General features: G+C 39.9%; 1 protein-coding gene across 6 annotated transcripts; it reads left to right on the forward strand.

The window, feature by feature from the left end:
- The first annotated feature begins 1 nt into the window (after position 1).
- Positions 2 to 26,910, forward strand: CEPT1 (choline/ethanolamine phosphotransferase 1). Of its 6 annotated transcripts, none has more exons than XM_028734686.2 (9): positions 2 to 137; positions 1,921 to 2,326; positions 8,220 to 8,367; positions 11,731 to 11,872; positions 20,060 to 20,144; positions 23,462 to 23,593; positions 24,728 to 24,886; positions 25,239 to 25,364; positions 25,846 to 26,910. In XM_028734686.2, exons 2-9 carry the CDS (start codon positions 1,988 to 1,990, stop codon positions 25,963 to 25,965), a joined length of 1,251 nt encoding a protein of 416 aa, XP_028590519.1. In that variant the 5' UTR covers positions 2 to 137; positions 1,921 to 1,987; the 3' UTR covers positions 25,966 to 26,910. The 6 variants fall into 6 exon arrangements, with proteins under 6 accessions (XP_028590519.1, XP_028590517.1, XP_028590521.1 ...); XM_028734684.2 differs by having other exon boundaries at positions 8 to 137; positions 1,917 to 2,326; XM_028734688.2 differs by lacking the exon at positions 20,060 to 20,144 and adding an exon at positions 15,309 to 15,393 and having other exon boundaries at positions 131 to 267; positions 1,917 to 2,326.

Genomic DNA, 26,910 nt, shown 5'->3' on the forward strand with positions numbered 1-26,910 from the left:
CGCGCGCTCCCGCCGGCTCCCCGTTAGGAGCCTCTGCCCGCTCGCGCGCCCGTCCTAAGCAACCACCAACCCGGCCTTGTTTACGGCAGCCGCAAAAGGGACGTAAAAGCGCCGCCTGGGCGAAGAGGCTGGTTGAGGTAAATGCCGGGTGTTTTTCGGCGCGCTTCAGGGCCATGGTCTCTGCCGGGCGGGGGGCGGTGTTGGTGGTGGGAACTCGGCCTTCGACAGCGCCGGGTCTCCTCCGGGCCCAGCGGAGGGTTGGCTAACGTGAGTTCTCCCCCCACCTCAGCCACCGGGGTCCTTCGGCGAGTCGGACCGCGGGGGTCTCTTCTCGCCCGCCGAGCCTACGGGGCATCTGCGCAGGGGATGGTGGGCGGGTGGCTTGCGCTAAGCGGAGCCCGGAGGCTGCCCTTGCCGTTGGCTCCTCTCCCTGGCCGCCTGGGAAGGTGCGTGGCTCCCGGTGCCCGAGAGAGAGCAAGAGACAGGGGGGTGGGCTGCCGCAGTTCGTGTCATGTCAGTCAGTCCTTGGAGCCGTGTAATCGGAGCGGGTGCCGCTGCTGGGACAAGTCAAAACAACCACCCTCCGCGCTACAAACACACACGCAGGCACGCCACAGTTTGCGTCAGGTACAGGCGTGGCAGGCTCAGGACAAGGCTGCACCTAGTGTCTCGAGACCGCTGGAGGGTCAGTCTTTCATGGAGTCCAGAGCGTTAGCCCAGGTAGCGGCCCTTCAAGGTCTTTCAATCAGCTTCGCCGCCTGCTTCCCTTCAGCCGTTATGGCATCCCTGTTCCTCTTTACGGGAGGCTTACATGCAAAGTATGTTCCTTGACAGTGAAAGTGCGGTGCTTTCACTTCCCTAAGGGCAGGTGTGGGGTTTCCTCATTCTCTCCCCCCCCCCATCCTTGGAGTAATTTTTGTAGCCTGGTGACCAGAGAGGAGACTTTGGACTGGATCTTGGCACTGTGCTTTTTCTTTAGTTTGTGACTGTTGATACTGTATTGACTCAGTGCTTCTGACCTGCTTATTTAACTGAAGTGAATTATTAGCAAGGGTCTGGCAAGCATCTGTTGTACTTTTAAGGGACAGATGATTTCTGGAACTCTAGGCAACCTGAGGGAGTTCAAGAAAAAAAATGCTTTCATTTTGTATCATCCGTAAGACTTGAGTAAGATTTCTTCAGTTTTATCTCTTTATCTTCTATTTGTTTTGCTGAATCCTGTAAAAGTTTTCTCCTTTCCTGTGCTTCTTGTCACTCTTTGCAAAACTACTTCTCATATTGCAGCAGATGGATGCTTTCTGCTTGTATTAATAGCAAGGAACAAATAAAAAGGTGTTCTTTGAAGTACAAACTTAAGTTTCAGTTAGAGAAATTGGCATGTCCAAATGCCCCCAATCAAAAAGAGACCATTTATTATCCTTGTATTTACTCTCAGATAGTTCTAGTCCTTGTTCTATGTCCCTGTATATGTCCAGATTCTCCTAAAGTAGCTTTTAGTTGTGACTAATGGCTGCTAAATGCCATGTTGGTGGCCACAAACTAATAGCAAGTCTTGGCTGATCTGTTTTCTCTATCCCGAGCCAAGTTGAAGAACAGCATAGCCTGGGACAGGCACTGTGGCCATTCTCACATGTCATTGTAAACTGTAAGCCATGGATTACCATGCATGAGCTGATTGCACATGCTTTGCTCACCCCAGTTGAAGAAACTAACCATGACTTCTGCTGTCTTCATTTTATGGTTCCTGTCTAATTGTAGTGGGGGCACTTATTCTGTCATGTGAATCTCTGAGCACTGTTTGTTTTGTTTGTGAGTAGGCTTGGGCCTTCAAATATCTCAAGTTTTGCTATGAAACACTCGAGACATTCCTGACAGCTTTCCACCTGTTACATTAATCTAAATACTTTATGTTCCAGATAGACCAGGATCTTGAGATACTTTACAACGGTTAAAAACTGTCAAATACAACATCAAGGCTAATAAACCCATGAGTGGGAATCGATCCGTGAAGAAACGATGTGGGGAATTGCAGTTGGAATCCCCTGTGCGCTATGGTCATGTTCCTTCAGCAGGATGTACATTAAGCAAACTGCTTCAGTTGCCTACGCCACCTTTGACAAAACATCAGCTAAAACGGCTAGAAGAACACAAGTATCAAAGTGCTGGACGGTCCCTGCTTGAACCACTAATGCAAGGTTACTGGGAATGGTTAGTTAGAAGAGTACCAGCTTGGATTGCCCCTAATCTGATTACAATAGTTGGACTGATAATAAACATCTGCACAACCATAATATTAGTGTGTTACTGTCCGACAGCTACAGAGCAGGTAAGCTAAATATCTCTTAACGTTTCTTTGAGGAAGGGATTGTACTCCTGTTGAACGGCTCAGTATTATATTTACTTTGGTGTTCTGTTAACAGACATATCTGGAGTTTTATGTATGTAATTTTTGCTCTTAAAGGATCTAAATTATGTTTCTAAAATTCCCAATAATACTTTTGCACAATCCTTAATTATTTCAAAATAAGATACATTGTTCATTTTCACAAAGGTTTTCATAATATCATGAGCACTATGCAATGCATGTTGACTGATGTGTGACAGAATGTGAGAATGATAGAAAGTTTAGCAGTGGAGCTCATAAAATTTGTAACAAGGGCAGAGATATCAAACATAAACATGAAAAATATGAAGAATATCAAAATGCCTCTCTCCCAAGGTCTGATACTACCAGGCTCTTGTCATTCTCTGAGATCTGGAGATTTAAAATGCTTTAAAATATATGTGGGGGGAAGCAAAAGTTGAGCTACTTATTGTTGGAATTCAGCTATCAAATATTGGAGGACTCTGCACACATCACACCATTGCAATAGATCTCTTTTCCTTAATTCAAGAAGCTTTCTGTAGTACATGATCTCAGTTTTCCTTCCATCTGTACTGCTGTGAAATATATATGTAATAATCTCTAAGTGACTCAGCACCCTACTAATGAAACTTGCTTATGCTGAGATACTTGTTTTTCTGCCTTTACTTATGTAGTGTTTAGCAGCTGCTTAGCAGGATTCCTGCTTGAAAACTTATATGTGAAAGGGATTACTACTGATCTGTATTGTGCTTCGCCAGGCGCCTATGTATATCCATATAGATAAAGTGAAGATTATATAAATTTTTGAATAAATAAAATATAAATAGCATGTTAAAAATAGAATCTTAAGGTTTGAAAGCATCATCAAGTATTACCTAATTAATCTCTCTTCTTCTAAGAAAGGAGCAGGTTCACCTTAAGTTTCTTGACAGATGCCTGCGCATAATGGAGATTCCCCAACTTCTCAAGTAGTTAGTTCAGTGACTGTTCCAAATATTAGGGAATCCTAATTATACCTTCCCGTATTTTGACTCTAATCAATAGGTAAATAATCCCCCCCCCTCCTTCCCTTCCTGCATCTTGGTTCTTTCCTAGGATAGCCATACTTTCTTCTTTTTACTCTTCTGGCAATTGATCATTTTTATAGCTCTTCACTGGATCTTTTCCAATTTTTGCACATGGTACTCCAAATGAGGCCTTATATCGGGGTGGAGAACCTCCAGCCTGTGAGCCTAATCTGGCCCACCAGACCTCCCCATTTGGCCTGCCACACCATTTTGGCCAAGGCATGCCCAGCTGCCTTGACTTCATATACAGTGCTACCTCCGGTTAATTCGTTCCAGAGGTCCATTCTTAACATGAAACCGTTCTTAACCTGAGGCGCTCTTTCGCTAATAGGGCATCCCGCTGCGCATGCGCCTACAGTGTGTGACTTCCACTCACATCCTGGGGCAAAGTTCGCTTCCAGGAGCACCTGTTTCCGGGTTAGCGGAGCTCATTACCTGAAGCATTTGCAAGGAGGATGGTACGTAACCAGAGGTATTACTGTATGGTGTCAGGTGTGGGAAGGTAAAAAGGTGGTTGGGGTGGGCCAAAGGTAGCTTTTGAAGCACCACTGTTAGTTGGTTGTCAGGACTTCAAGCACAACCTCAGCAGTCTTGCAAGCCTCTTTGCAATCCTCAGATCTGCTAGGAAATCCCAATGATCAGCTGGTCATCAGCACTTTGAAGAGCTCTGTGCAGTGCATTAAAGTCCCAACAATTAGCTGATTGTCAGGGCTTCAAAGCCCCGTATCACTTGACATCATTGTAACATCAGGTGCTTGAGAGGTGGGCAGCCCCACCCATGTGTCAAATCTGGCCCATGAGTTAGAAGAGATAAGAATCTGGCCCATTATCTGGATGCAGTTTCCCACCCCTGCTATTGTTGTTCATTACATGTATTGCTTACCCTTCATGAGCATGTCCCAGTGTGGGTTACAACAATTTAAAATTCAGTGTTATAACTGTTAAAATTGATTATAATCAAAGGCATAAAGTGGGCCCTGAAAACACCCATTTCAAGTATCAAAGGCCAGGGTAAAGAGGTGAGTCTTCGGCATTTGCTGGAAGCTATATAGTGAAAAAGCCAGTTTCACCTCTGTGAGGAGGGAATTTCACAACAGAATTCTCTTTTCCAGGCCGCCACCACCCTGAACTTCTGAGAGGTAGAACTACTAAGATGGTCCTTTCTGCTGATCTTCACATTTGGGGGGAGGGGGTGTCTGTTGAGAATGAGGCAGTCTTTAAGATATTTGAGTCCTAAGTCGCTTAGGGCCTATAGGCTCAACAGAACAATATTATTGCCTATGGCAGGGGTGAGGAACCTCAGACCCAGAGTCTAAGAGAGGAATTCAGCGTAGCACTAAGCAGATTGCTCCATCAGCGCAAGCATTACTGTTTTCCTGATAGAATGAACTGTCTTCTCCTTCCCACATGTTCTGTTCTGGGGTTTTTTCCAACCCTCCCCCAACACCTGTTTGTGGGGCCGTGGGGGGAGGATAGGGGGCTTCTGCTTATGGGACTATTTAGTGAAACTGAGCCATAGATATAGCTCTGCAGACCTCTATCAGCAGCCCATGGGACTCTCCATAGACCACCCAGTCTTCCTATGCCACACTTCTTAAAGGCTTTGGCAAATACTTCTTCATGTGTTTTTCTCTGGTTGAAATGTGACCTTAAACTGTGATGACACCTCTTGCTTGCCTGGATGAAGGGATGACTTGCTTTGCATAGTCGAAAGGAAGAAAGTTAAGAGTCACTTTACTCTGCCCACTTTTACTTCTGGACCCTTGTACAACTTGGCACGTGCTCCCCTGAAATATTCCCCATGAGGTAATGCAGGCTTTGGTCTAAAAAAGGTTCTCCATCTTTGGTTTACATAGTCTTTGAGGAATTGCTTCAATAATAAAAGTAAGCATTTCATTGTCTCTTTTGATTTCAGGTCAGATTGTTGACTTGTGCTAATTTTGTTTTTGTTAGTTACCAAAAAATCTTTAGTAATGCTACTGCTTGTCTGGATCTTGTTTTCAAAACTCACACTTTTCTCTATTATAGCTTCCCTCCCTTTGAATTATTATTATTTTTTTGCAACAAGTGTTGGTTATCCATCCTAATCTGTGTTTTTTGTGTATTTGCTGTCCACTCCTTCATCCAGATAATTAATGAGGGCACAGAGCACCACTGTGGCCTTTGCATAACTCCACTTAATACTTTTTTCTTATATTTAATCTATACATTAAGTACTACATCTACCTTTTAGTATTATTGAGTATTTCAAGTTTCTACTCATCTAGACAAGAGCAAAATTAGGAGTGCAAATAGTCATAAGATTTTGGGGATCAGTACTTCTGGACCTGCACTGTACAAGTAAAAGATTCCATGGATCTGGCATTTTAGAAGAACCACTTTATTCATAAGCACAGTTAAACTCTGCTATCAATAGAGGCATTTTCCTCCCGACAACAATCCAGTGTGAGTGTTGTACTTTGTATCAGACTCTCAGAACACAATTGGGAAGGCCTTGAGACACATCCTTTATCTTGTAATTCTTGTTTCCCTAAATATTTAAGGTACTTCTTGGAAACCCCATATATGCTGAAGTTACTTAGTTACATCTGTCTTGTTTATTTCATATGTCTTCCTCATACTCATTTCATAAATATACATGTGTGATTCAATGTCACCTTCTAAACAATGAGCAAGAATGCTGCTTTACTACTACTACTACTACTACTACTACTAATAATAATAATAATAAGTTATTCTCAAGTAGTACAAGTATGTAAGATAGTACTTTGCAAACATCCAGTTGATTAGCAATCCTTGAGAAGTACAAGTTGACATATATTGAGTTACAGTTAAAATCCTGCCTCAGCTCTTTGAGTAACTATCTGTATATACACCCTGGGACATGCACAGAGTTGTTTCTGTAAGACAGGGAAATAATATTTACTTAGACTTCTGATGATGTTTAAATAGAGGGGAAGGAGAAAAATAGAGCAGAGAAATTATAGTTTGAGGCGACATTTTAGGGGAAGTGTCATAGAAATATATAAAATGACTAGCAATAGTATTTATTACAAAATTGAGATTAATTGATACAGACTTAGGCATTGTTGCTCATCAGGGCATTAAAGATCTAGATCAGCATTTATGATATACTGCTGTATTGCAGAGCACTGTTTTGGTTTTCCTTTTGAGAGTGGGATTGATGGCTGGATCAGCATATTTTTTGCATAATATTGTTGCTGCAGTATACAACTTATATTTTATGATCACCCAGTAAAGCAGACAGACTTCATACCTTATAAGAAATTATTATTTCTTTGTGTAAAACCAAAAAATGGCAAAAAACAGAAAAAATATTCACCAAAACCCAAATCACTCATATCTATATAGCAAAGGTTTGTTGAAATTTTCTCCCCTTTACTGCAGTTCTCTTAAATACACATTGGTAGTTAAATGTTAACTATTTCAAGAATGGGTGCCAGTTTGTTTCTAGGGTGGTATGCAATAATAAAATGCAGGAATCAAACATTCCCACTTGACATGGGGCCTTTGAAATTTCTATGCATTTTTGAAAATGTATTGAAATAGTGATTTAGATTATTTGAGGCTTTGGCCCAAATGAGCTCTGAAAATTTCCCCATTCCTTTGTGTATCTTAAGCATGGCCAGAGATTGCCTTTTTACATTCTTGGCAAGTAGGATGCAGTGTTTCAGGTCCTGGTAAGAATCACCTATAGGAAAGCTAATGTAGTGCTCAAAGCTGGAGAAGTAATTGTGTGAACAAGTTATTTACTGAGGGCTTTATATAGTATTGACATTTTAAAAATCTAAGAAATTTGGGAAGTAGCCTAATCCTAGACATTGTAAATGTTTGGTAAAAATGTGTGCCATAGAATCTGTGCTAAGGGTAAATTTTGAGAGAATTTGTTTCTTTCCAGTATGTTACATAAACTGTAAAACTAAGACAATAACAGTGCATAGTTTATTGTTATTTTATTTATGTGGCACCTTATACTCAAAGATATTGAGGTGATTTACATAGTAAACAAATATGATAAACTTACAAGTGATCAAACATTCCCACAAAGTTGCCAAAGTACACATGTCCTGCTATAAAACTATTACAAGCCATCACAATAAAACTGCAAGCAGCTAAAAACCACCCACTGAGAGTGAGTAAGAGACAGATGTCAACACTCAAGTGTTTGGGTGTATAAAACAAAGTCACAACCTGGTGCAGAAAATATTTTGGGAAAGTCTGTGGCTCAGTGGTGGAGCTTTCATTTTGCATGCAAAAAGTTACAGGTTCAATATGTGGCATAGCCAGGTAGGGCTGGCAGAGACCCCTGTCTAAAAATAATGCAGACCTACTGCCAGTCAGTGTAGATAGTGCTGTGCTAGATGGACCAATGGTCTGACTTGGCATAAGGCAGCTTCTTATGTTCCTGTGTTATGCTTGGAGCCAGGTATGCTTTTCTGGGATGAATGTACCAGAAATCCATTACAGAATTAGGACTCGTTGGACTGTGAGACTTATTCTCAGGTATCCTGCACAATACATGCATATTTGGGAGTGGGACCTATTGAGCAGAGTGAGACTAGCTTCATGTGTAGGATTAGAGTACTTAAGGCAAGCCATGTCATCACAGCTAGGTTTTCCACACTCCAGAAAAGTGGGAATATTTATAACCTTTTACAGATAGTTAAAACTGGGAATAAATTTGCAGCATGGGAGAACCATACCTGATTTAAGACCCTGTAAACTTTTTATTTACATTAACTGCAGTCACATACTTTCTCTCTTAGGCACCTGCTTGGGCATATATTGCATGTGCTTGTGGCCTTTTCATATACCAGTCTTTGGATGCTATAGATGGGAAGCAAGCAAGAAGAACCAATAGTAGTAGCCCTTTGGGAGAACTTTTTGACCATGGCTGTGATTCACTGTCCACAGGTATTATGTCATATATTACTGAAATATAAGGGTCTGTTAAGTGGTTTATACTTTGAAGGATACTGGGGGTACTGAACTGCAAACAGAAAGAAAAACTGTTGGCGCTCTGGCAGAATGAAAATAATGTACTCTGATTGTATAATCCTGTGCCATCTTTCAAGGTTTAGCTAGTACGTTTAATACAGAATCAAAATTTCACTAGGTAATTTTAATTTCATAGTAAATAGTTTAAATTCTTATTTTAAAATGACAGTAAATCTAAAATATTAAAATATTTGAAATATGATTGGGCATTTAGATTTTTAATCTACCCCCTGTCCAGATTCTTTGAACAAAGAAGCAATAAAGTAAAGCTGAGTACCTTAAACTATAGTTAAAAGAAGTGATGGTTTAATGTGAGAGTGCAAGCATGCTTGCACATGCCACTGAAATCACAGGCACTTCACCCCTGCACCTGCCATGTTGCTGGAAAACAGACCATACATAGTCTGGTTTAGTCTTGCATCCAAACCTGGACTCATGAATCCTTCCCACCCCACAAAAAAAACCCCACAAACCATAAGTGGTTAGCATACCTTGGTTTTTCCATGTGTTTGGAGAGAAACAAACCACAAGCCCAGGTTCTGGGGTAATGCTATGCCACTCTGTGGTTTGTTTCCTGGCTGGAGCACTTAGGATACTACACATTCACATTAAACAATAGCTTATTTGAATTATGGTTCAATGTGATGTGCAAACTGATCTGAGTCTTTTAGTTTCATTCTCACTTCATTATGGTTGAAAAGCACCATGGTTTTCCAGTTCCCCTGGAATTTCATCCATTTTCCAAACAAATCCTAGACATCAGAAGGGAGTTTATGAAAGATTATAAGGTTGTTTAATAAGATGCCAGAAATTGAGTTAGCCTACATGCTACAACTCAGGGAAGCTCCTGAGCCTCAGGAACAAAGGCTTTGTGCAATCCTTCAACTTGTCCAACCAAACTTGAAGCCAAGTGCACCTTAGGCAGAGTCTCTCTGAGCTCTTACCTGTGTCCATGTGATGGACCTGCCTTAGTCTCAGCCCTGTTCCTGTAGGTGGAAAGGACTTACAGAGATTATATGTTGAAACCCTGCTTTGCTTTAACTTGGTCCAGTCCTATCCACACATAGTCAGTGATTGCAAGTGCCTAAGACTCAGAAGCTTCACAAACTGTCCTGTAGGCTAGCTCAGGGACTGCACAATTCCTTGAAGCCCCCAAAGTACCGTATTTTTCGCTCTATAACACGCACCTGACCATAACACGCACATCGTTTTTAGAGGAGGAAAACAAGGAAAAAAATTCTGAATGAAACAGTGGATGTATCATTTTTGTGCTTCATGCTGTGGCCACAGACATGTGATCTGATGGTGAATTTGGGGTAGCTCAATGCAAAGATCCTGAGGATCCATGTGGATCCATGCTTTTTAACCACATTTTTGCACCATTGCAGCCCCAGGCAACAGTGGGTGTGTGATTTTTGGGGGGCAGGCTGCTATGTGATCTGATGGTGAATTTGGGGTGGCCCAATGCAAAGATCCTGAGGATCCATGTGGATCCATGCTTTTTAACGACATTTTTGCACCATTGCAGCCCCAGGCAACAGTGGGTGTGTGATTTTTGGTGGGCAGGCTGCTATGTGATCTGATGGTGAATTTGGGGTGGCCCAATGCAAAGATCCTGAGGATCCATGTGGATCCATGCTTTGTAACTACATTTTAAGTGGGGAGTGAAGGAAAAACACAGAAGGGACAAGAGAGCGGTGTGCAGAGAAGCAGCTGGCTAAGAAAGCAGGAGAGAGATTTTACGGGAGGGAGGAAAGAAAGGCAAAAGTTTCCACAAACCGAAGCCAGCTTTCTCTCTCCTCCTGCATGTTTTCTGGCTGCCTGCGAGGAGCACGGAGAGGAATTAGAAGGAAAGACCTCTGCTTTCCCCTCTGCTTGCCTAGAGGGGAGGGGATTTGCCTGCTCTTTGTTCCGTTTGAGCAAACACAGCAACGAAACAGAGGAGGGTGGGCAGTAAGACCCTGAGGCAGAATGCAGGAAAGCAACCACTTCCTCTTTTCAGATTTCCCTCTCCGACACAACGCACTGTTGATTTTTGCTGATTTTTGTTCCTGCGCTCCCCTAATCGGCTCCAGGGACACCCCCCCCCCCCACATTCGCTCCATAACACGCACAGACATTTCCCCTTCCTTTTTAGGAGAAAAAATCTGGGGGTAATAGAGAGAAAAATACGGTAGCTTTAACAGGTTTTTAAAAAACATTATCTAAGATGTGACTAGTGTGCAGAATTTGGGTGCAAAGCACACACATACTGAAACTATGTGTACTTTTCTTAGCTGTTGGACCATTTTGTCGAACTCACTGAACATCCAAATTTTGACATGAAAATTGAAATTGTGATATTTTAACACAGTTCTATTGTAAGTTGGATGTTAAATATAAAATAGAACAAAACTTTTAGTTAAGAAATAATGTTTAGTAAAACATTATTAAGTACCCCTAAACCTACTAAACAGAATAAAACATGAAGAACCTCTCTGATAAAAACACTGAACAGTCTCATCCAGTTGCAACCCAAATTAGCTGTGATGCTTTATGCTATGATGAGTTAAGTGGTTGAGTTCCTGTCTAACAACCTGTGTACTAAGTACTTTGCTACAAAAGGGCAGCAAAGTGAGCATAGCTATTTCAAATACTGCTTCATCAATTTCACGCTCCTTTACCTTGATTAGGGGAAGCAGGAGGAATTATAACACAAGAAAAGGAAACAAATGTGCTTAATCCTAATAGTCAGATTTCTCCTCTTTCCTATTATGTTTGCAGAATTACAGTATCAATCTAACAATTCTGGATCTGCTGTAGTGCCACGTTAACTTAACCATAACAGAATTGGGCTGCCCAGTGGTTATGAAATGTTACTTACCATGCAGTTGTCTTATGTGTGTCCGCTTGGAAGTAAATCTCACTCCATTCAATGAGACTTACTCCCAGACAAGTGTGTTTAAAATTTGCAATCTAAATCATGCAGTTATTAAAACTCAATGGTAATTTTATTTTCATATTTAAAATGTGTAACAGTATAAATTCTGATGGAACTGAGAACCCACCAGTTTTCTCTAGTTTAGTTACTTTGACTGTTGAAATTTGTTTCTGACTATACTTTATGCATATATTTGATCTTGTATCTTAAAATTCTTATGACCATGCATCAAAAATACAGAGCAGTAAGTAAAAGAGAGTGCCAACTGCATACTACAGACTATTGAACACATTTGTTTGTTCATTATTTGCTTTTGAAATCTGTAATCTATGCTCATTTTAACTCATTTTTTTCTGCAGTGTTTGTGGTTTTGGGAACGTGTATTGCTGTGCAGCTGGGGACAAATCCTGACTGGATGTTCTTTTGCTGTTTTGCTGGAACGTTCATGTTTTACTGCGCACACTGGCAGACATATGTCTCTGGAACATTGCGCTTTGGAATGTAAGTAAACCACCTAAGAGAGAAACCTAATATTGCCAAACAGTGATTAAGTCAGTCAGAAGGTATATGCAAATCTATAATCTATGGCAGAGTATATTGAAGCAATGTTTTGGCCTAAACAAAAGTAGTGCTAATCAAATTGTTCTTTCAGTTCGGCACCTTTTCATCATAGTGAATAATCAGGTTGAAAATAAGAGGCACCAACTTGCACCAGAGATTGGGGCAGTGTCACACACATGATGTCAGGAGGCGGCTCAGCATGGTGCTGAGTGCAGTGCAGCTTCAGTGGCCAGTGGCTCCTCTCTCTCATGTGGCCTCTTTCTGTGGTAGGAGGAGGAGCTGGCCACTGAAGCTGTGCCATGCTCGGTTCCACGCTCAGTCTCCTCCACCCTCTCAAAACTGGGCCCCCCAAAATAGCTCGGCCCCAATGGTGTCCCTGATCATAGTTTATTAACAGCACAGATTGATTAAGGATAGTGTAGGAATTAGAGACATAATTAGGTGCCATGCAATTCTGTTTTTTCCATTTTAGACCACAGCCCAAACTCCCTCCTCTGGCTAGCAGGGCTTTGTAAAGCCGTGGAGCAACTTTTGCACCTGCTGCTCATGATGGCCACAGTGGAAGGTGGGGGCGGGGAGGGGGAGAAGAAAGAAGACACTTAAAAAATTATTTTTAACCTCTCTTGCAAGCCTAAGCTCATTCTGAGCTTTGGCCCACCAGACGTTCCCTGCAAATGTTGGCTACTTGGGTATACTCTTCCTTTGTGATTTCCCCTTTCTTCCATTTCTTATACATGGCCTTCTTAAAACTCAGCTCATCTGTAAGCTCCTTATACAGCCATACTGGTTTCTTTAGATGCCTCCCGCTTTACCTGCTTTGGTATGCAGATACAGGCCAGAGGAGAGGGAAGAAATGAGTGGGAAAGTTTAATGGAGTGCACTAGAGTTCAGTGTTGCATAAAAACACTGCAAAACTAGCTTTGAAGGGCAAAAGTAATTCAGGCAAACAAGAGTGTTGGGTAAACTTAAAAAAAAAAAAATGGGGAAAGGAAGGACAGTTGCCAGGATTAATCCCTTCTGTCTCTCAAAATTACAGTGGTGTGTTAATTACTTAATATTAAAATTAGTGCCTCAGAAGGGCATTGCTTTCTTGGAGCATTAATAATATCATACATCCAGTAGAAAATAGACAAATGGTAGTCCATTCAATTGCTACTATGGAAGCTAAAGTTTCTCTCAGGCTGAAGTGTTGCAGCCTAACTTCCTTTCTGCAAATTCTAAGATATGCTTATTGGAATCTGTGTACATGTCTATTTTTTCTATTGCCCACCCTTCTCCATACTCAAGATAAATGTTATGTAGCTGTTTTATGCAGTGATTTCATGCAATTGTCTTTGACCCACAATTATGGATTTTGGAGAGCTCACTGAACTCCAGTTTAGGGAGTCACTAGGCTGTCACTAGGTTAGTTAGTGCATATCATGAAATGAAACCCAAGCTTGAGTGTAACATGAGGTGAGACATAAGCTTAGCAGCTTTGCTGGCAAAAAGAACTACATAATATTAAATAACACATCTTTAAATATATGCTATATTTACATTTTTACAGTTTGAAATGTACACTAATTAACCAAGTTTGTTTTATTTGACAAAGCAAGAAAGAACAAGCATTCTGTTCTGTAACCTTTAAGAAAATGTGTTATACATTTTGAAAAATATGATTGGTTCATTTCAATCTGGTAGACTGTGCTAGTTCAGCTAGCTTTGTTTCATTAGGTCTTCTCTTTTATTTAAATGCAAATGTTTGATTATAATGGCCTAAAAATGGACTTGAGTAGCTGCACTGAGTATAACTAATGCTGAATATTACCCAAATGTTTAAACGCAGGATTCAAAAAATCAGATGCATTGCTTAGATTGCAATAATTGTTTACTTTGCATGTTGAATGCTGTCGTTATTTTTTAAAATGTTCCTTTCTTTAGCTTTACCTATCATGGAATGTTTCTCCTTCCCTAAATAACAATTCACGTTTTAGTGCGTGTTTTTAATATAGTGATTACAGATCACTAGTTAAGGATTTAGCAGGTTTAAAAGGCAAAAAAAAAAAAAAAAGTATTGTTTCTACCTAAGTTATAAAATCACTGACTGATCAAATCAGAACATGCAAATTATTGTCCACGCCCATCTCAAGGGTAGGAAGCTTGTTTAGCAATAAGTGACCTGACATCTTCTCGCATTCGACTTTTCTGTCTCCTATCTTCATTGCGGTGCCACAAGGTATAATGCTAGTGTCACCAGCTACCATTCATACAGTTTGAAGAGTACATTTTTACTAGATTCAAAGCTTCATAGGTAATGTTAAAGCAGGAATGATAGTTGGGGGAAACAAGCCTTAACAATACATGGTGACCGAAACATTAGCTAAATTTGAAAGTAGACTGTCTGCTTGGTGCAGAACAAATAGTGTTCTGTGAACTAAAGAAAGAAGTAAGTTGCACGTGAGTTCAATGTTCTGCAGACCATTTCAGCCTTAACGTGGAATATTTTAATAAATATAAAATAGATGCACAGCCCCCTTACATTCTTCTTACTGCTTTATTTACAAAGAGACCAGTGTAAGTGCTTAAAGAATCTAGTGTGAGTAAAGCTTCCTTCTTATAGCTGCTTTTCCTGAGTACAGTGGTACCTCAGTTTCTGAACTTAATGTGTTCCGGAAGTCCGTTCTTAAACCAAATCTGTTCTTAAACCAAGGCGTGCTTTTCCTAATGAGGCCTCGCGCCACCGGTGCCCTTCCACCGTTCGACTTCCGTTCGTAGACCAAGGTAAAGTTTGCAAGCCAGAACACTACTTCTGGTTTTGCGGAATTCATAAACCAAATAGTTCGTAAACAAGACTGTTCGTAAACTGAGATACCACTGTAAAAGTAAAATTTACACACAAGTTTAAACACAAGTTTAAGTCACATGATTGTAAACATATTATCTTTATTTGCATTCATTGGGTTAAAATATTACTGTTACAACTGACGTAATATTTAGTTTCAAATTTAATTGTATTAATTCAGCATTGTTATTGAAAATGTAAATCTTTAATTTCAATTTCTGTGGTGTTTGCCTAGTAATTTGTATTTGAATTATGTACTGCTTTTATAATATTTTCAGACTCCTTATGAGTACAGTCCAAAGCCATTAAACTCAATGGGCACTTTACCACTGACATCAGTGGGATTGAATTAAATTGTATGGGATGTGGATTTACTACTGCTTTTCATTTTTCTCTATAATTGTAATTGCAACTGTCATAACATTCTGAAGGAGATTACCCTGATTTCAAGTCTGTATCCTTAATACAGTGTGAAAATCTGTTCTTATGGAACTATTAAGTTGAAGATTTCTAAGCAAGCTGTTTTTAAATGTTTCTTTCCCTCACACATAGATTTGATGTTACAGAGTCTGAACTCTGTCTTGCAATAATTCAGCTTCTCACAGGAACTCTGGGACCTGGGTTCTGGAATAACACGGTAACAGATACAAATCAGTGTTACCCAATGAACAATGGCATGAAATCTCTAGAAGCAGCACCTTTTTGTCATGCACAGAGTAACTGCAAAAATGTCAATTGTTTTCCTGGTGATATTTCATGGACATTTGTTTTAAAGGCAACTCATAATGACTGAATGAAAAATAAAAACTCACTCAGATTATCGAACTTTTCCGCCCCTGTTTACTTTAAAACAAAACAAAAAAAAGCTTTGTTTTGAAACTCTGGTGTTTTCTCCCCTATTGGCTACTGTAAAATACACAGAACTGACTTCACCTCTTTGAAGAGCAGAATGCCAGAGTGGTGGAACCATCCCTATATATAAGGTCTGGATTAATTTTGTTGGAACACCTTTGGAATATTTCCTCCCTTTTTTGCTAGAAACCTTTCCACCAGGAAAAAGAATTGTTTACATAGTTAGCTATCGTGAAATATATTGATGTTAGAAAAGTATTTTTACAGGGCAATCCTAACCATTTCTACTCAGAAGTAAGTCTTACTGAATTCAGTGGGACTTATTCTCAGGTAAATTGGGTTAGGATTGCAGTTTTAGTCATGTTTTAGAGTTCCTTGCCCTCACGCTTAGGAAAGAGCGCTATAGGATCTTTCCTAACCATCTTTGTAATAGTGATGTAATTTCCTCATAAACCGAAGTTCCATTGCCAGCTTCCCTTTACCTAGATATTAGGAAAGTAAATTCAAGCTCTTAGAAGGGGGTTTGAGCTTTCTGTTGCTTGGTAGAATCCCGTATGAATATGTTATTTCTTCAAGATGACAACTAAACTTGGGTCTTCTGAATCTCTCAATATCTTGCTTAACTTTGCTGTCCTTTTCTTGCACCTCTTTCTATTAATATTATTTGTGAAAGCAAAAGTCATTTCACACAGAAAGATTGCTGGAACAACCTTTCTCAGTCTAATTTGTACCTGTTGCCAAGTAGCATATGGGTGTTGTTTTTTCCAGTACTTGTTAAACTTAGGGATTGAAGTCTGTTTCACTCCTGATACAGTCAAGCGCGGTTGGGTTGGGGAGTCCCATTCCAAACATGACTCTCGGGCACATGGGCATGGGAGCTAGCTGTACTCTGCTCATACCGAAAGGAAATACTGATTACCTTGGTCAAGCATAACTGGCATATTGTATGAAGCAGCATAAAGTTTGGATGACTTGGTGTGGGGCACAAAACAAGCTGCAGAGCAGACTGCTGATAAGTTTGAAACAGAGAGTCAGCTGTGCCAGCATGTAGTATCAGTAAGGTGTGTGTGTGTGGGGGGGGGAAATAGCATTTATATCATGCTTTCAGCTGTTCAAATGCATACATGGGGTCTGTAATCCTTATAGCAACAATGTAAGGTCCTGAGGAGGACAGATGCTGGGGCATAGTAGCTTCGCTGAAACCTTGTAGTGAGTAGTGGTTGAGGTGGCATTTGAACTGAAGGCCTCCTGGTTTGAGGGATGCACATAATGTAATAAAACTGTGACAAGTCAACAGGACCCTGAATATTTTTTTCACGAGTTTTACAACTAACTTGCCCCAACTCTGTGGAGCGACTGTCATTTTTATTTCTATTTTCATATATACGTCTGATCAGATTTTTTTTTTTAAAAAAAGCAAGACAAAATGAGTACATGGCAAAATGAGGACTGAGGTAGAATGGCCCCTGGAGTTGCACATAACTGACTGAACATTTTGAGGTAAATAAGCTGCACCCGTGAAAACTATTAGAAGGTGTCCCACTTTGTTTCAGAGTATGTACCACCACAAGTGGTCTTTCGCAGGTGCAATCTTTTAAAATTTCCCATCTCAGTCTAATAGAACTGCGTTCCACTAAATAGAAAGATTTAAAAGCCTGCACCCATGAAAATAGTTTTGGAGGGAAACCCAATGCCCACCTGAAGACCCTTGGGTTGGCAGCATTCTTTGTGGGGGCTTCCTGCCCCCGTTGATTTTTACGGATACTGCCATCAAAGACACAGGCATTAGAAAGGCCTGCAACTCTCCCTGACCCTGGTTAGCTTTGTGCAGCCAGGAGATATATCCCAGTGGGACTTCTTCTGGTTGTACAAAGTTGTCGTTTAGTAGGTGGTGTGTGTGTGTGTTGGGAGTAAGCTAGAAATTCTGACTCAGATTTTATCAGAACCAAAGAATAAGTTGGTGATTTACAGTATGTGCCTCTTTCAGGCCAGTAATATGGCCTGCAAGTTCATATCTGAACCTGTGCCTGATGAGTTTAACTGGCACCTCAGCTTTGTACATTTAATGTAAAAAAGTTGAGATCTCACATCTTAGATTTTAAAGATGTAAATGATGCATTCTATACCTTCAAACATAAAATAATGGTTAATAAAATCTGAATTAAAGCAAAAATAGTAAATTGAAATGCAGACATTATTTCTTTCACAAGGTCAGTTTATAATAGGGATTCTCCCTGACACAAACATAATTGATAGTGCAAGTGTGGTCCTGAAATGCTGGTCATATGTGGAACACAAAATGGGTTTAACACAGTTTGTAAGTATTTGAAGGGAGTGTTTTGAAAATGTTATAGTCTTTCATTGTAAGACTTCATATGTTAATCTATTATATTTTCTCACAAACCCATCCTGTTCCCACTTTCAGATATTTCTTCCTCTTCTGTACTCTCTCTGCTGCCTCAGTTTTCTCTTTGACTAACAGTGTGATTTACACAAGTTTGCTTAATCCAGTTCTTCTCTGTTCTTGGTGTATATTTCCCCTCCTGCAATCATAGATGAAGCTAATTAAAGTTTCTGAACCAGTAATTGCATCTGCCACAACAGAGTATTAAATGTTTTGTTAGCAGTGATTTGAGGCCAAACGTTTGTTAGAAGTTATTAGTTATACACTTAAGCAAGCACCTTCAGAAATTATGTAACTCATGCTGGGTGTGAAGACACTTTCCTTTGTAATTGGCCCTTGGATGTGGGCACATCCCCATTTGGCTTTGGAACTTGAACCTATGTAGATTGTAGGTATAAAGTACATATAAACAAGCATTTCATTTCTAGTGCTAAGGTCTACATTATGTTTCTCTTGTGAAACATGAAAATAAGGGGGTGCGTTGGTGTCCATTAGTAATACCCGTGGAAAAGAAAGAGAGTAGAAAGCATGTGGCAAATTAAGAAACCATGATTTATTTATTTTTCTTTATATTATGTACATACAATTATATACTTTATCTTTATACAAATGGAGTATGTACACATATGCAACTTTTTTATTACTCTCTGTGAATTCAGCAGCATTCCTTCTCATACATGAAAGACAAGACAGGATTATCTGAAATACAACTTTTATTGTGACTCATGGAAGAATCTTAATCCATCAAACAGAAAGTCAGCACTGTCAGCTTTGTTGGCATTGCTCACCTTTGAGACAGGAGAAGAGGGGAGGGTGCCAAGGAATGTGCCCTCACTTTCTAACATGGTCACCTGCTTAACAGGAGCACTGTAGTCCACAGCCAACCATGGCTTCTTAGCTAATGAATCTGCATAATTAACAATAAATGGTGAACACAAGTATGTTGCATGCAGTCATTACATCGTTACATTGGGGCTACTCTGAGTATGGCTTATTCATACTACCCATAAGTGTCAGTTGGCCTATTAAGGAAGACCTGAACCCCACAAACTTCAGAGTTGCAACCAAGTGCCCTTCAAAAGAACAGCACTAGCTAAGACTAGTAGAAAACAGTGGTGTTGATGGTTCACTGAAGGTGTAACATTGCCAAGCTCTTCACCATGGTTAAGATATTGGTAGCAAGCTGCAGGCTTGCACCCTTCCTCCCTTCTCCAGTGCAAATTCCCCTTACCTTATTTGCCTTAACCAATTTGGTGCTACTCAGGGATGCTTCTTAACCAGAGTTTGGAAACCTGCTTCAAACCCAGGTTAGCGTTAACCATGGTCACTGCCCAAAGGTATCACATTTAACCATGGGGAAAAATAAAGAGGGAAGATTTATTATTGAGAGGTGAGGGTCCTAAAGTCTTATCCATGGTTAGGAGACTGGTAGCAGTATATCAGTTCCATGCCTATGTGAGTAGCAGGACAGAATGAAAGGAGAAAGATTGTGATGAGGGCAAACATTTTTTTCAAGAAAGTAAGACTCGGAATTCTTTTTTTTGGTGGGCAAGGTTTAATGCTTACATTTCTGCAACTGCTTATGGTCAGCTGAAAGAAGTAAACAAGTTCCAACTTTTCCTTTTGGCCACACTCCTAGACAGTCATGGTGTAGGTAGGAGAGAAGCAGAATTGCAGCCAGAGGGGTTTTGAAAACTTGTCCAGCAGCCAGTCATCGGTGGAATGGGAAATCTATCTTGCACTTAAAACCAGTTTTCCTATACAGCCAGTTGATTGACTTCACTAGAAACCTTTAAAGCACCTCTGGCTATGTATGTTTGACACATGCCTGCTCTAGAACTGTCTAGAATTGCGACCCCTAACTAGATCTCCATTTTCTGTGCTGTGATGTTAACAAACAGCGGTACAGCAAGAGTATATCAAGAAAACATTTTCTCCATTGTTTTGTTTTACCTTGTGCATGATAGAGGAGCGCTGCCATGCTTGCAGATGGATTATAATTGGCTTTGAGTAATTGTGCTTTTTTGGCTTTTTTGTACCTAATCAGAATTGATGTGACTGAAGTTCAAGTCTTCATAATAACCATGCATTTACTGGCAGTGATTGGAGGACCAACATTTTGGCAAGCGATGGTAATTCTGTTCATCTTGTATATCACATGTAACTTACATTGTTTATTTTTCCCAACCCATTTTGTTAATACATTTAGAACAGTATCTCTTTCCTTTTTGTTGGAGAGACCTTCCCATTTTGGCTATATTGCACTGGTTCATCCCACAAGATATTTAAAGCCATTATTCTTTTGTATTATGTGCTGCCATTTAGGCAGAGGGAGCCCAACACATATTCATTAAGGAGAAACTTTGTTGGTTGAACAAAGCATTCACATCTTGATGGACAGTTCACAAATCTGCTAAATTTGGAAAGGGAGGACTATTGCAACTGGATGCAGATCCTGAGCATAAATGCGATGGCAGTGGTAAATCTTTGGTAACTATGTCCGACTAAATAATTTTTTAAGATGATTTGGCTGCCATAGTTGCTTGAGCATGCTATATGTATGTCTACTAAAATATAAAAATTTGGTCCATAACATAGCTGTGTGTGTCTTGTTTTGTAAGCTATCTTAAAATCAAAAGCTAATTTGCTGCAAATCAAATTTCTGCTACAATTTAATTATACAATAAATAAATAAATAAATAATGTGGAACTTGCAAAATGTGAGTTAATGTTAATGTGAGTTACACTTAAAAGGAAGTGGTGTGTCAAGAAAAGGCTGGTTAAAAGTAGGCCTAGCTTTCTTTGAAGTATAAAACACATAAAAGTATTTTGAAGTCTGTTCTGAAGATTTAATATGTGCTATTTATATACACAGTGGGGTTTTTTAGATTTTCTTGACAACTGCTGCTTATTTTGGTGGTTTCTTATACTGGGGGGGGGAAACACAACTCCACTTATATAGAGGAAAATGTATCATTAAAATGTTTGCTTATTGCACATGTACTCAATCATTCCACTTTTCTCTCTAGGGCCTTTCTGTGGCACTTCAGCATTTGCCCAATAGTTTCACAAGACAATAGAGCAATATTCTGTTCACAGCTGATGGAAGAGAGGCAGAAGGCGGGGGGGGGGGGGAGATGATACTATACTGCTGTTACCTTCTATGCCTTTTGTTAACCTTGCTACTAGGCATGCAGCTCAGCAAAGGAGATGGAAAGTGCACAGCCTCCCAAAGAGTAAATGAATGCCTGCATAAATGTTTACGACATGATGGGAGAGAGATAGTTCTGCTGTTCCTCACCACTCTTTTAAAAAGAAATTTAAAAGCACTTCTTTTTAAAGCTGCAGTGGTGGTGTGTGCAGCCATTATAGAATTAAAAAAATGGGTTTGTTTACAAAGTTGTTTGATGATAGGAAAATTTGGTTGATTGTCATTAATTGACTCATAGAATTGTAGAGCTTGAAGGGACCACGAGGATCATCTAGTCTAGCCCCCTGCAATGCAGGAATCTTTCACCCAATGTGTGGCTTGAACCCATGGCCCTGAGATTAAGAGTTTCATGCTGTACCAACTGCGCTATCCCAAGTCTTGGCTTAGTTTGGATGATTGTTCAAGTCATCATAAAACATGGTTTATGAAGCTGTGAAGCAGTATTAATTTAATTTATTGTTAAATTCCTATACTACCCTTCACTCAAAGATCACAGGGCAGTTGACAATATAAAAACACAAAAATACATACCAAACAAACAACAATAATCCCCCGCACCACATTTTAAAAGGCCATAGATGGTTTAATTAGCCAAAAGCCTGTATTAGGGTTGAGTGTCCCACTCCTTCCCCTAATCTCATTGTGTGCCAGCATTGGTGTGAAGATGCTGTTACACTCAAACTGTGGGACTTTGATTTAATGCCAAAGGGCGGGGGACGTCCTGCTCCCCACTGATTTGTCAAATGGCTTTTGCAGCACCATCTGTGTGTGCATGTGTGCCAGTGTGCCAAGACCACCCTCTAGTGTCTGCCACTGACAAGGAACTAATGGCCATTGGGATGTTGCACCCCCTGCCTGCCAGGAAGAAGACATGGCAAGGGGAAGATCAGCCTGGTTCCATCCATTAGCCAAGGAAACAGCTGTTCCAGGAAATTTGTTCCCCACCTCTTACGCTTAAAGAGAACACCGCTACAACTGTCAGTTGCCCTGGGACTTGTGAGAGCATCCATCAGCTTACTAGGCTGTGTATGTGTGAGCTTGGATGAATTTGCTTTATTACTCCTTACTTGTAAACTGTCTTGAGAATCATTTGATTGAAAAGTGAGGTATAATCTTCAAATTAAATAACAAGCCCCTTTTGTTTCTTTACAGTTCTCTTGGTTTTGTTAAGTTCATATCACTGTTTTTCAAATACAGTTCTTAGTTCAAATTTCAGGGGAAGAGTTTCAGAATAATACCGTAGAGTAAGTGCAACATCCCTACCAGCTGTAGTTTGGTGGTGGTCAGGATTTTGCAAATTAATTATATAAAACAGATTGACGGTGGCTGTTCAGAATTGACAAAAGGAAGTTCTTTTTCCACATAATGCTATTTTGCCTAGGGAATTAAATGCCACAAGATCCAGTGATGACCACAGGCATAAGTGGCTTAAAAACAGAATTTGATAAATTCATCGAGGGTTGATCAACAATGACTGTTATGCATGATAATGGAACCATCATTTTTCAGGGACAGTATACCTTTGTCGGATGCCAGAGACAAACAACAAGGAATGTCGTCACCCTATTGTTTAGCTTTACGAGCATCCCAAGAACATCTCTCTGGCCACTGTCCAGGGTACAGAAATTGACCATGTTTTCACCCAGCACTGCAGCCCCATGTACTTATTTTTCTATTTGCTTTTCTTCATTTCTAAGCTCTTAACATGAAAATTTGAAATATATTGAAATGTCCTTTCCTAATTCTTTAGACATATCCAATCTAGTCTGGCCTCTATGTGACTTTCAATTTCTTTATTCATATTATTTAATGTATATCTCACCTCCCCTTTAGGAACTCAAGGGGATGTGCAGGTTCGCCCCCTTTTTTCCTTCAGAACAACTTTGTAAGGTAGAGTAGGGTGAGAGTAGAGTGGGGATTTGAACCCTGCTCCTGCCACACCATACTTCATGGATCCTGGTTTCTGACCACCTCCGAATGGAAACCTAAATACTGACTCCTCTGTCCATTCAGTACTGTCTGCTCTCCCCAGGAATAAGTTCTCAAATATTTCTCTTGTGTGTCATCATGGATACAGGTCTTCAGCTTTCTGAAAGGTAATGTGTGAAAGAATATTGTACCCCCTGTTGTTCCTAGGTAGTTCCCAAATACTAGATTTGGAAAAGTGGAATGTTTGAGTTGACTTGAAATCTAGAATTCTTTAAACTGTGTCCATATTTTTCTTCCTCTCCTGTTAAGATTCCAGTGCTTAACATCCCAGTGAAAATACTTCCAGCTCTTTGTACTGTAGCAGGAACCATATTCTCCTGTACAAACTACTTTGGTGTGATCTTCACAGGTGGTGTTGGCAAAAATGGATCAACTATAGCAGTGAGTTTTTCTTTACCTTTTGGGTAACTCAGTCTCCCTTTTCCCCTGCCAGTCTTTAGAATGCTATATGTCTTTGAGTGGACCCATTTTATTGGTATGGTCTTCTACTTTGCATACTGGCGTAAGGAACACAGTTGGGAAGGAGTTTGGCCGTAGAGTCCTGTTGCCTATCAAAACCTCTTTCTCTGTGCTCAGTACAGAAGCCAAGCAAGCTGCTGATGGAAGAAATTGGCAACTTTTCCCATTGGCTACTTGCTGAGAAAGGGAGCCCCCTTTCTCAGTGGCTGGCAAAGATCATCATGTATGGATGTGTGAAAATTGTGTGTGTGGATGGAGTGTGGGCAGGATGTTTGTGGCATCAGCCCTGCTGACCACTGACATGCAGACCCCAAGTTCCCCTTGAGGGAAGGGAGCCCTCGAGTTAAAAAATATTCCCTATCCCAATCTAAATGAAACATGCAAATGCTTCAGGGGCTTTGGAAATGAGGAAATTTCTTTTTAAACAAGAAATCTGACCCAGAAGGCCTATAATTTTCTGACATTTTTATTTTTGTTTGCTTGCTGGTTGTTTTAGGGTAGATTCATAGATTTCACATGGTAAATGGTTCTCCGTTTTTCACCGACGATGAAATAACCATGTCTCTGATCTACCACACTTATTTTCAGATTTTAGTACAAATGTTGATCTTCAATAGATGTGTTTGTGGATTTTGCATTTTAAACTAAGATGGTTGACTTTTTAGTATGTAGTGATAGATATTGTTTTTGTTTTGTCATCCAGATGAAAATATCTGGGCCACTTGTGCTTTAAAAATTCATCCATTCACATCTGTTAGGCTAGAACTGGGTAAGAATTGCATTTCATCAAGCTGTTTTGTGACTGAAATTGCACTTAGGCCGGGCATGCAGCACAAAGTTCACCGTGCCTGCTTTTCTGTTAGAGACTCCAACCACACAGCCAGGTGACATCCTTCTCTGCACTTCCTTACTGCCAGCTGAGTGGATTAAAGAAGGTAGTGTTAGAATGTTACAAAAGGACAGTCAGCCAGCCTCCAGTTGTTCTGGAGATAGCATGTTGAGATATTTGTTTCTGTAATATGCCCTTGATAAATACAAAGCTCTTTCTCTGTGTAGGGAACAAGTGTCCTTTCACCCTTTCTTCACATTGGATCCGTCATTGCGTTAGCCGCTATGATCTACAAGAAATCTGCTGTGCAACTCTTTGAAAAGCATCCTTGCCTCTACATACTGACTTTTGGTTTTGTTTCTGCTAAAATAACTAACAAACTGGTGGTAAGTTAGAGAATTTATTTTATGAGGTGTCCCATAAATACAAAGTACTTAACTCTTATTATTTGCTGGTCTCATATGGTATACTTTGTTGTGAAAGGTTTACTTTCTTTCTCCAGCTGCAAACAATGATTTTCCAAACTTCTTTCAAATACTGCATTTATGAAAGCTGTATAGTGGCATATGTAATGATACGCCTCATTTGCTTCCAACAGAGTATGCCCTGGGAAATTGGTGATAGCCCAAGCTATAAAGAGAAATCAGAATTCAGTTGTTTACACCTCCCCTCCAATATTAAATTATTCAGTATAGATGCTGAAATAGAATATTTATGAGTTTTAATTTTTCCCAACAGGTTGCACATATGACCAAGAGTGAGATGCATCTGCATGACACAGCATTCATAGGCCCAGCACTCTTGTTTCTGGACCAATATTTTAATAGCTTTATTGACGAGTATATTGTACTTTGGATTGCCCTGGTAAGTATTTCCTTATTTTTCTGGGCATGAAAAATATCCTTGTGTGTTCTTTCACGTTGCTTACATTAACTTTAGTTTTGCAGCAGTCTAACGAAAAAGAGGGAATGGTACAGAAAAAATCTGGGCAGCATAGATAAGTTTCCAAGCAGTTGTTTTATTCTTGCATGCTGGCGTACATTTGGGGTTTTTGTTTTGGATTTGAATTCTAATCTTCTTTTATATTTAGTTTATTGTACATAACCTAGAGAATTCATTATGAGGAGTCGAATATCAATGAATAGGGAATAACCTGCAGCTGGAGGTTGGGGAAGGCTGATTTAGAGTTTAGAAAAAGCCTTTTGTTTCAGAAAGACAAGGATAATTCTACACTTAACTGAAGAGAGGAACCCATTGCATAGAGAATGGATACAAAATTTGCAGAACAAATTATTTCTGAGCCTTTATGTTTGGATGTCACATGTAACTTATGTTCTTCTTCCAGATCTTTTCCCTTTTTGATTTGCTCCGATACTGTGTCAGTGTTTGCAATCAGATCGCTTCCCACCTTCACATCCATGTCTTCAGGATCAAGACCTTTTCCACATATTCTAATCATCATTAGTTAACTTGGTCACTGACACAGTAAGAAATAACTCACAACTGTTTTCTACAGGAGGTTACAAACACACTGAGGAGACTATGAAAACTGGAGCAGATAGGAACAAATCTAATTTATAATAATGTTGTATAACTTCTACTCTTTGTTACTCCTTAGCTAGCCTCCTCCAACAAAAGGGGAATCCCAAGCACTCTCCAGTCAAACATGCATATTGCCTGCTCTGCTGGTTGTGTGCCCAGGAAAGCATGCAGAGAGTAAAGCTTTGTCTTTGTAATTACCTTGACTACACGGCATAAACTCTTGGGGAAATGGATTCCCAATAACAGAGTACTCTAATACAGTGTGATTACAAGCTGTAAGACAATTTGCTTTCTAATTTTAAGAAATCATCTATTAGTAAAAAAAACCTCACTTAGTACCCACTCAAAAAATAAGAGTTGAGCTTGTGAAACACAGACCCCCCACTAGCTTTTGTGGCTGGAATGTCTTTGACTTTTGAGTCTGGACTGTGATCTCATTATTCACCTGTTACTGATACCAGAGGTAGATTTTTAAGAATCCAAAACGACACTTAGGCACAGCACTGTCACTGGAAACCAGGCATCTAAAGTGCCATCTTTGCAAGCAATCCACTGTGGCTGGGCAGTCTCTGTTCATTTCAGTTGGGTGGTGTGTGTCTGCTGAATTCAAGTTGCTCAGCTGCTGTGCTTGTTGAACTGCACCTTTTATCTTTAAAATTCTACCCCCGGTACCCTGTGATGTGGGGGTCAGCGTCCGCATGCGGTAGTGTGGTTATCTCAGTTTATTTTATTTTTTAAAAAATAAACATTTAAAGAATTTCTGTTTTCTTCAGTGGAAAGTCTATACAAAATTTACAGTTACTTTTTTTGTATAAAATTTATGCAAAAATTTATTTCTGCTCTTTAATAAATAAGAAAATTCTCATAA

This window comes from Podarcis muralis, chromosome 5, assembly GCF_964188315.1.
Source record: "Podarcis muralis chromosome 5, rPodMur119.hap1.1, whole genome shotgun sequence".
In the NCBI taxonomy this organism is placed as follows: Eukaryota; Metazoa; Chordata; class Lepidosauria; order Squamata; family Lacertidae; genus Podarcis; species Podarcis muralis.

Coding starts and splice junctions, on each gene's coding strand:
- CEPT1 (XM_028734686.2), top strand. CDS start 1,988: ATGAGTGGGAATCGATCCGTGAAGAAACGATGTGGGGAATTGCAGTTG. Junction 23,594..24,727: donor AAAATGGATCAACTATAGCA/GTGAGTTTTTCT, acceptor TTCTCTGTGTAG/GGAACAAGTGTCCTTTCACC. Junction 25,365..25,845: donor TTGTACTTTGGATTGCCCTG/GTAAGTATTTCC, acceptor TTCTTCTTCCAG/ATCTTTTCCCTTTTTGATTT.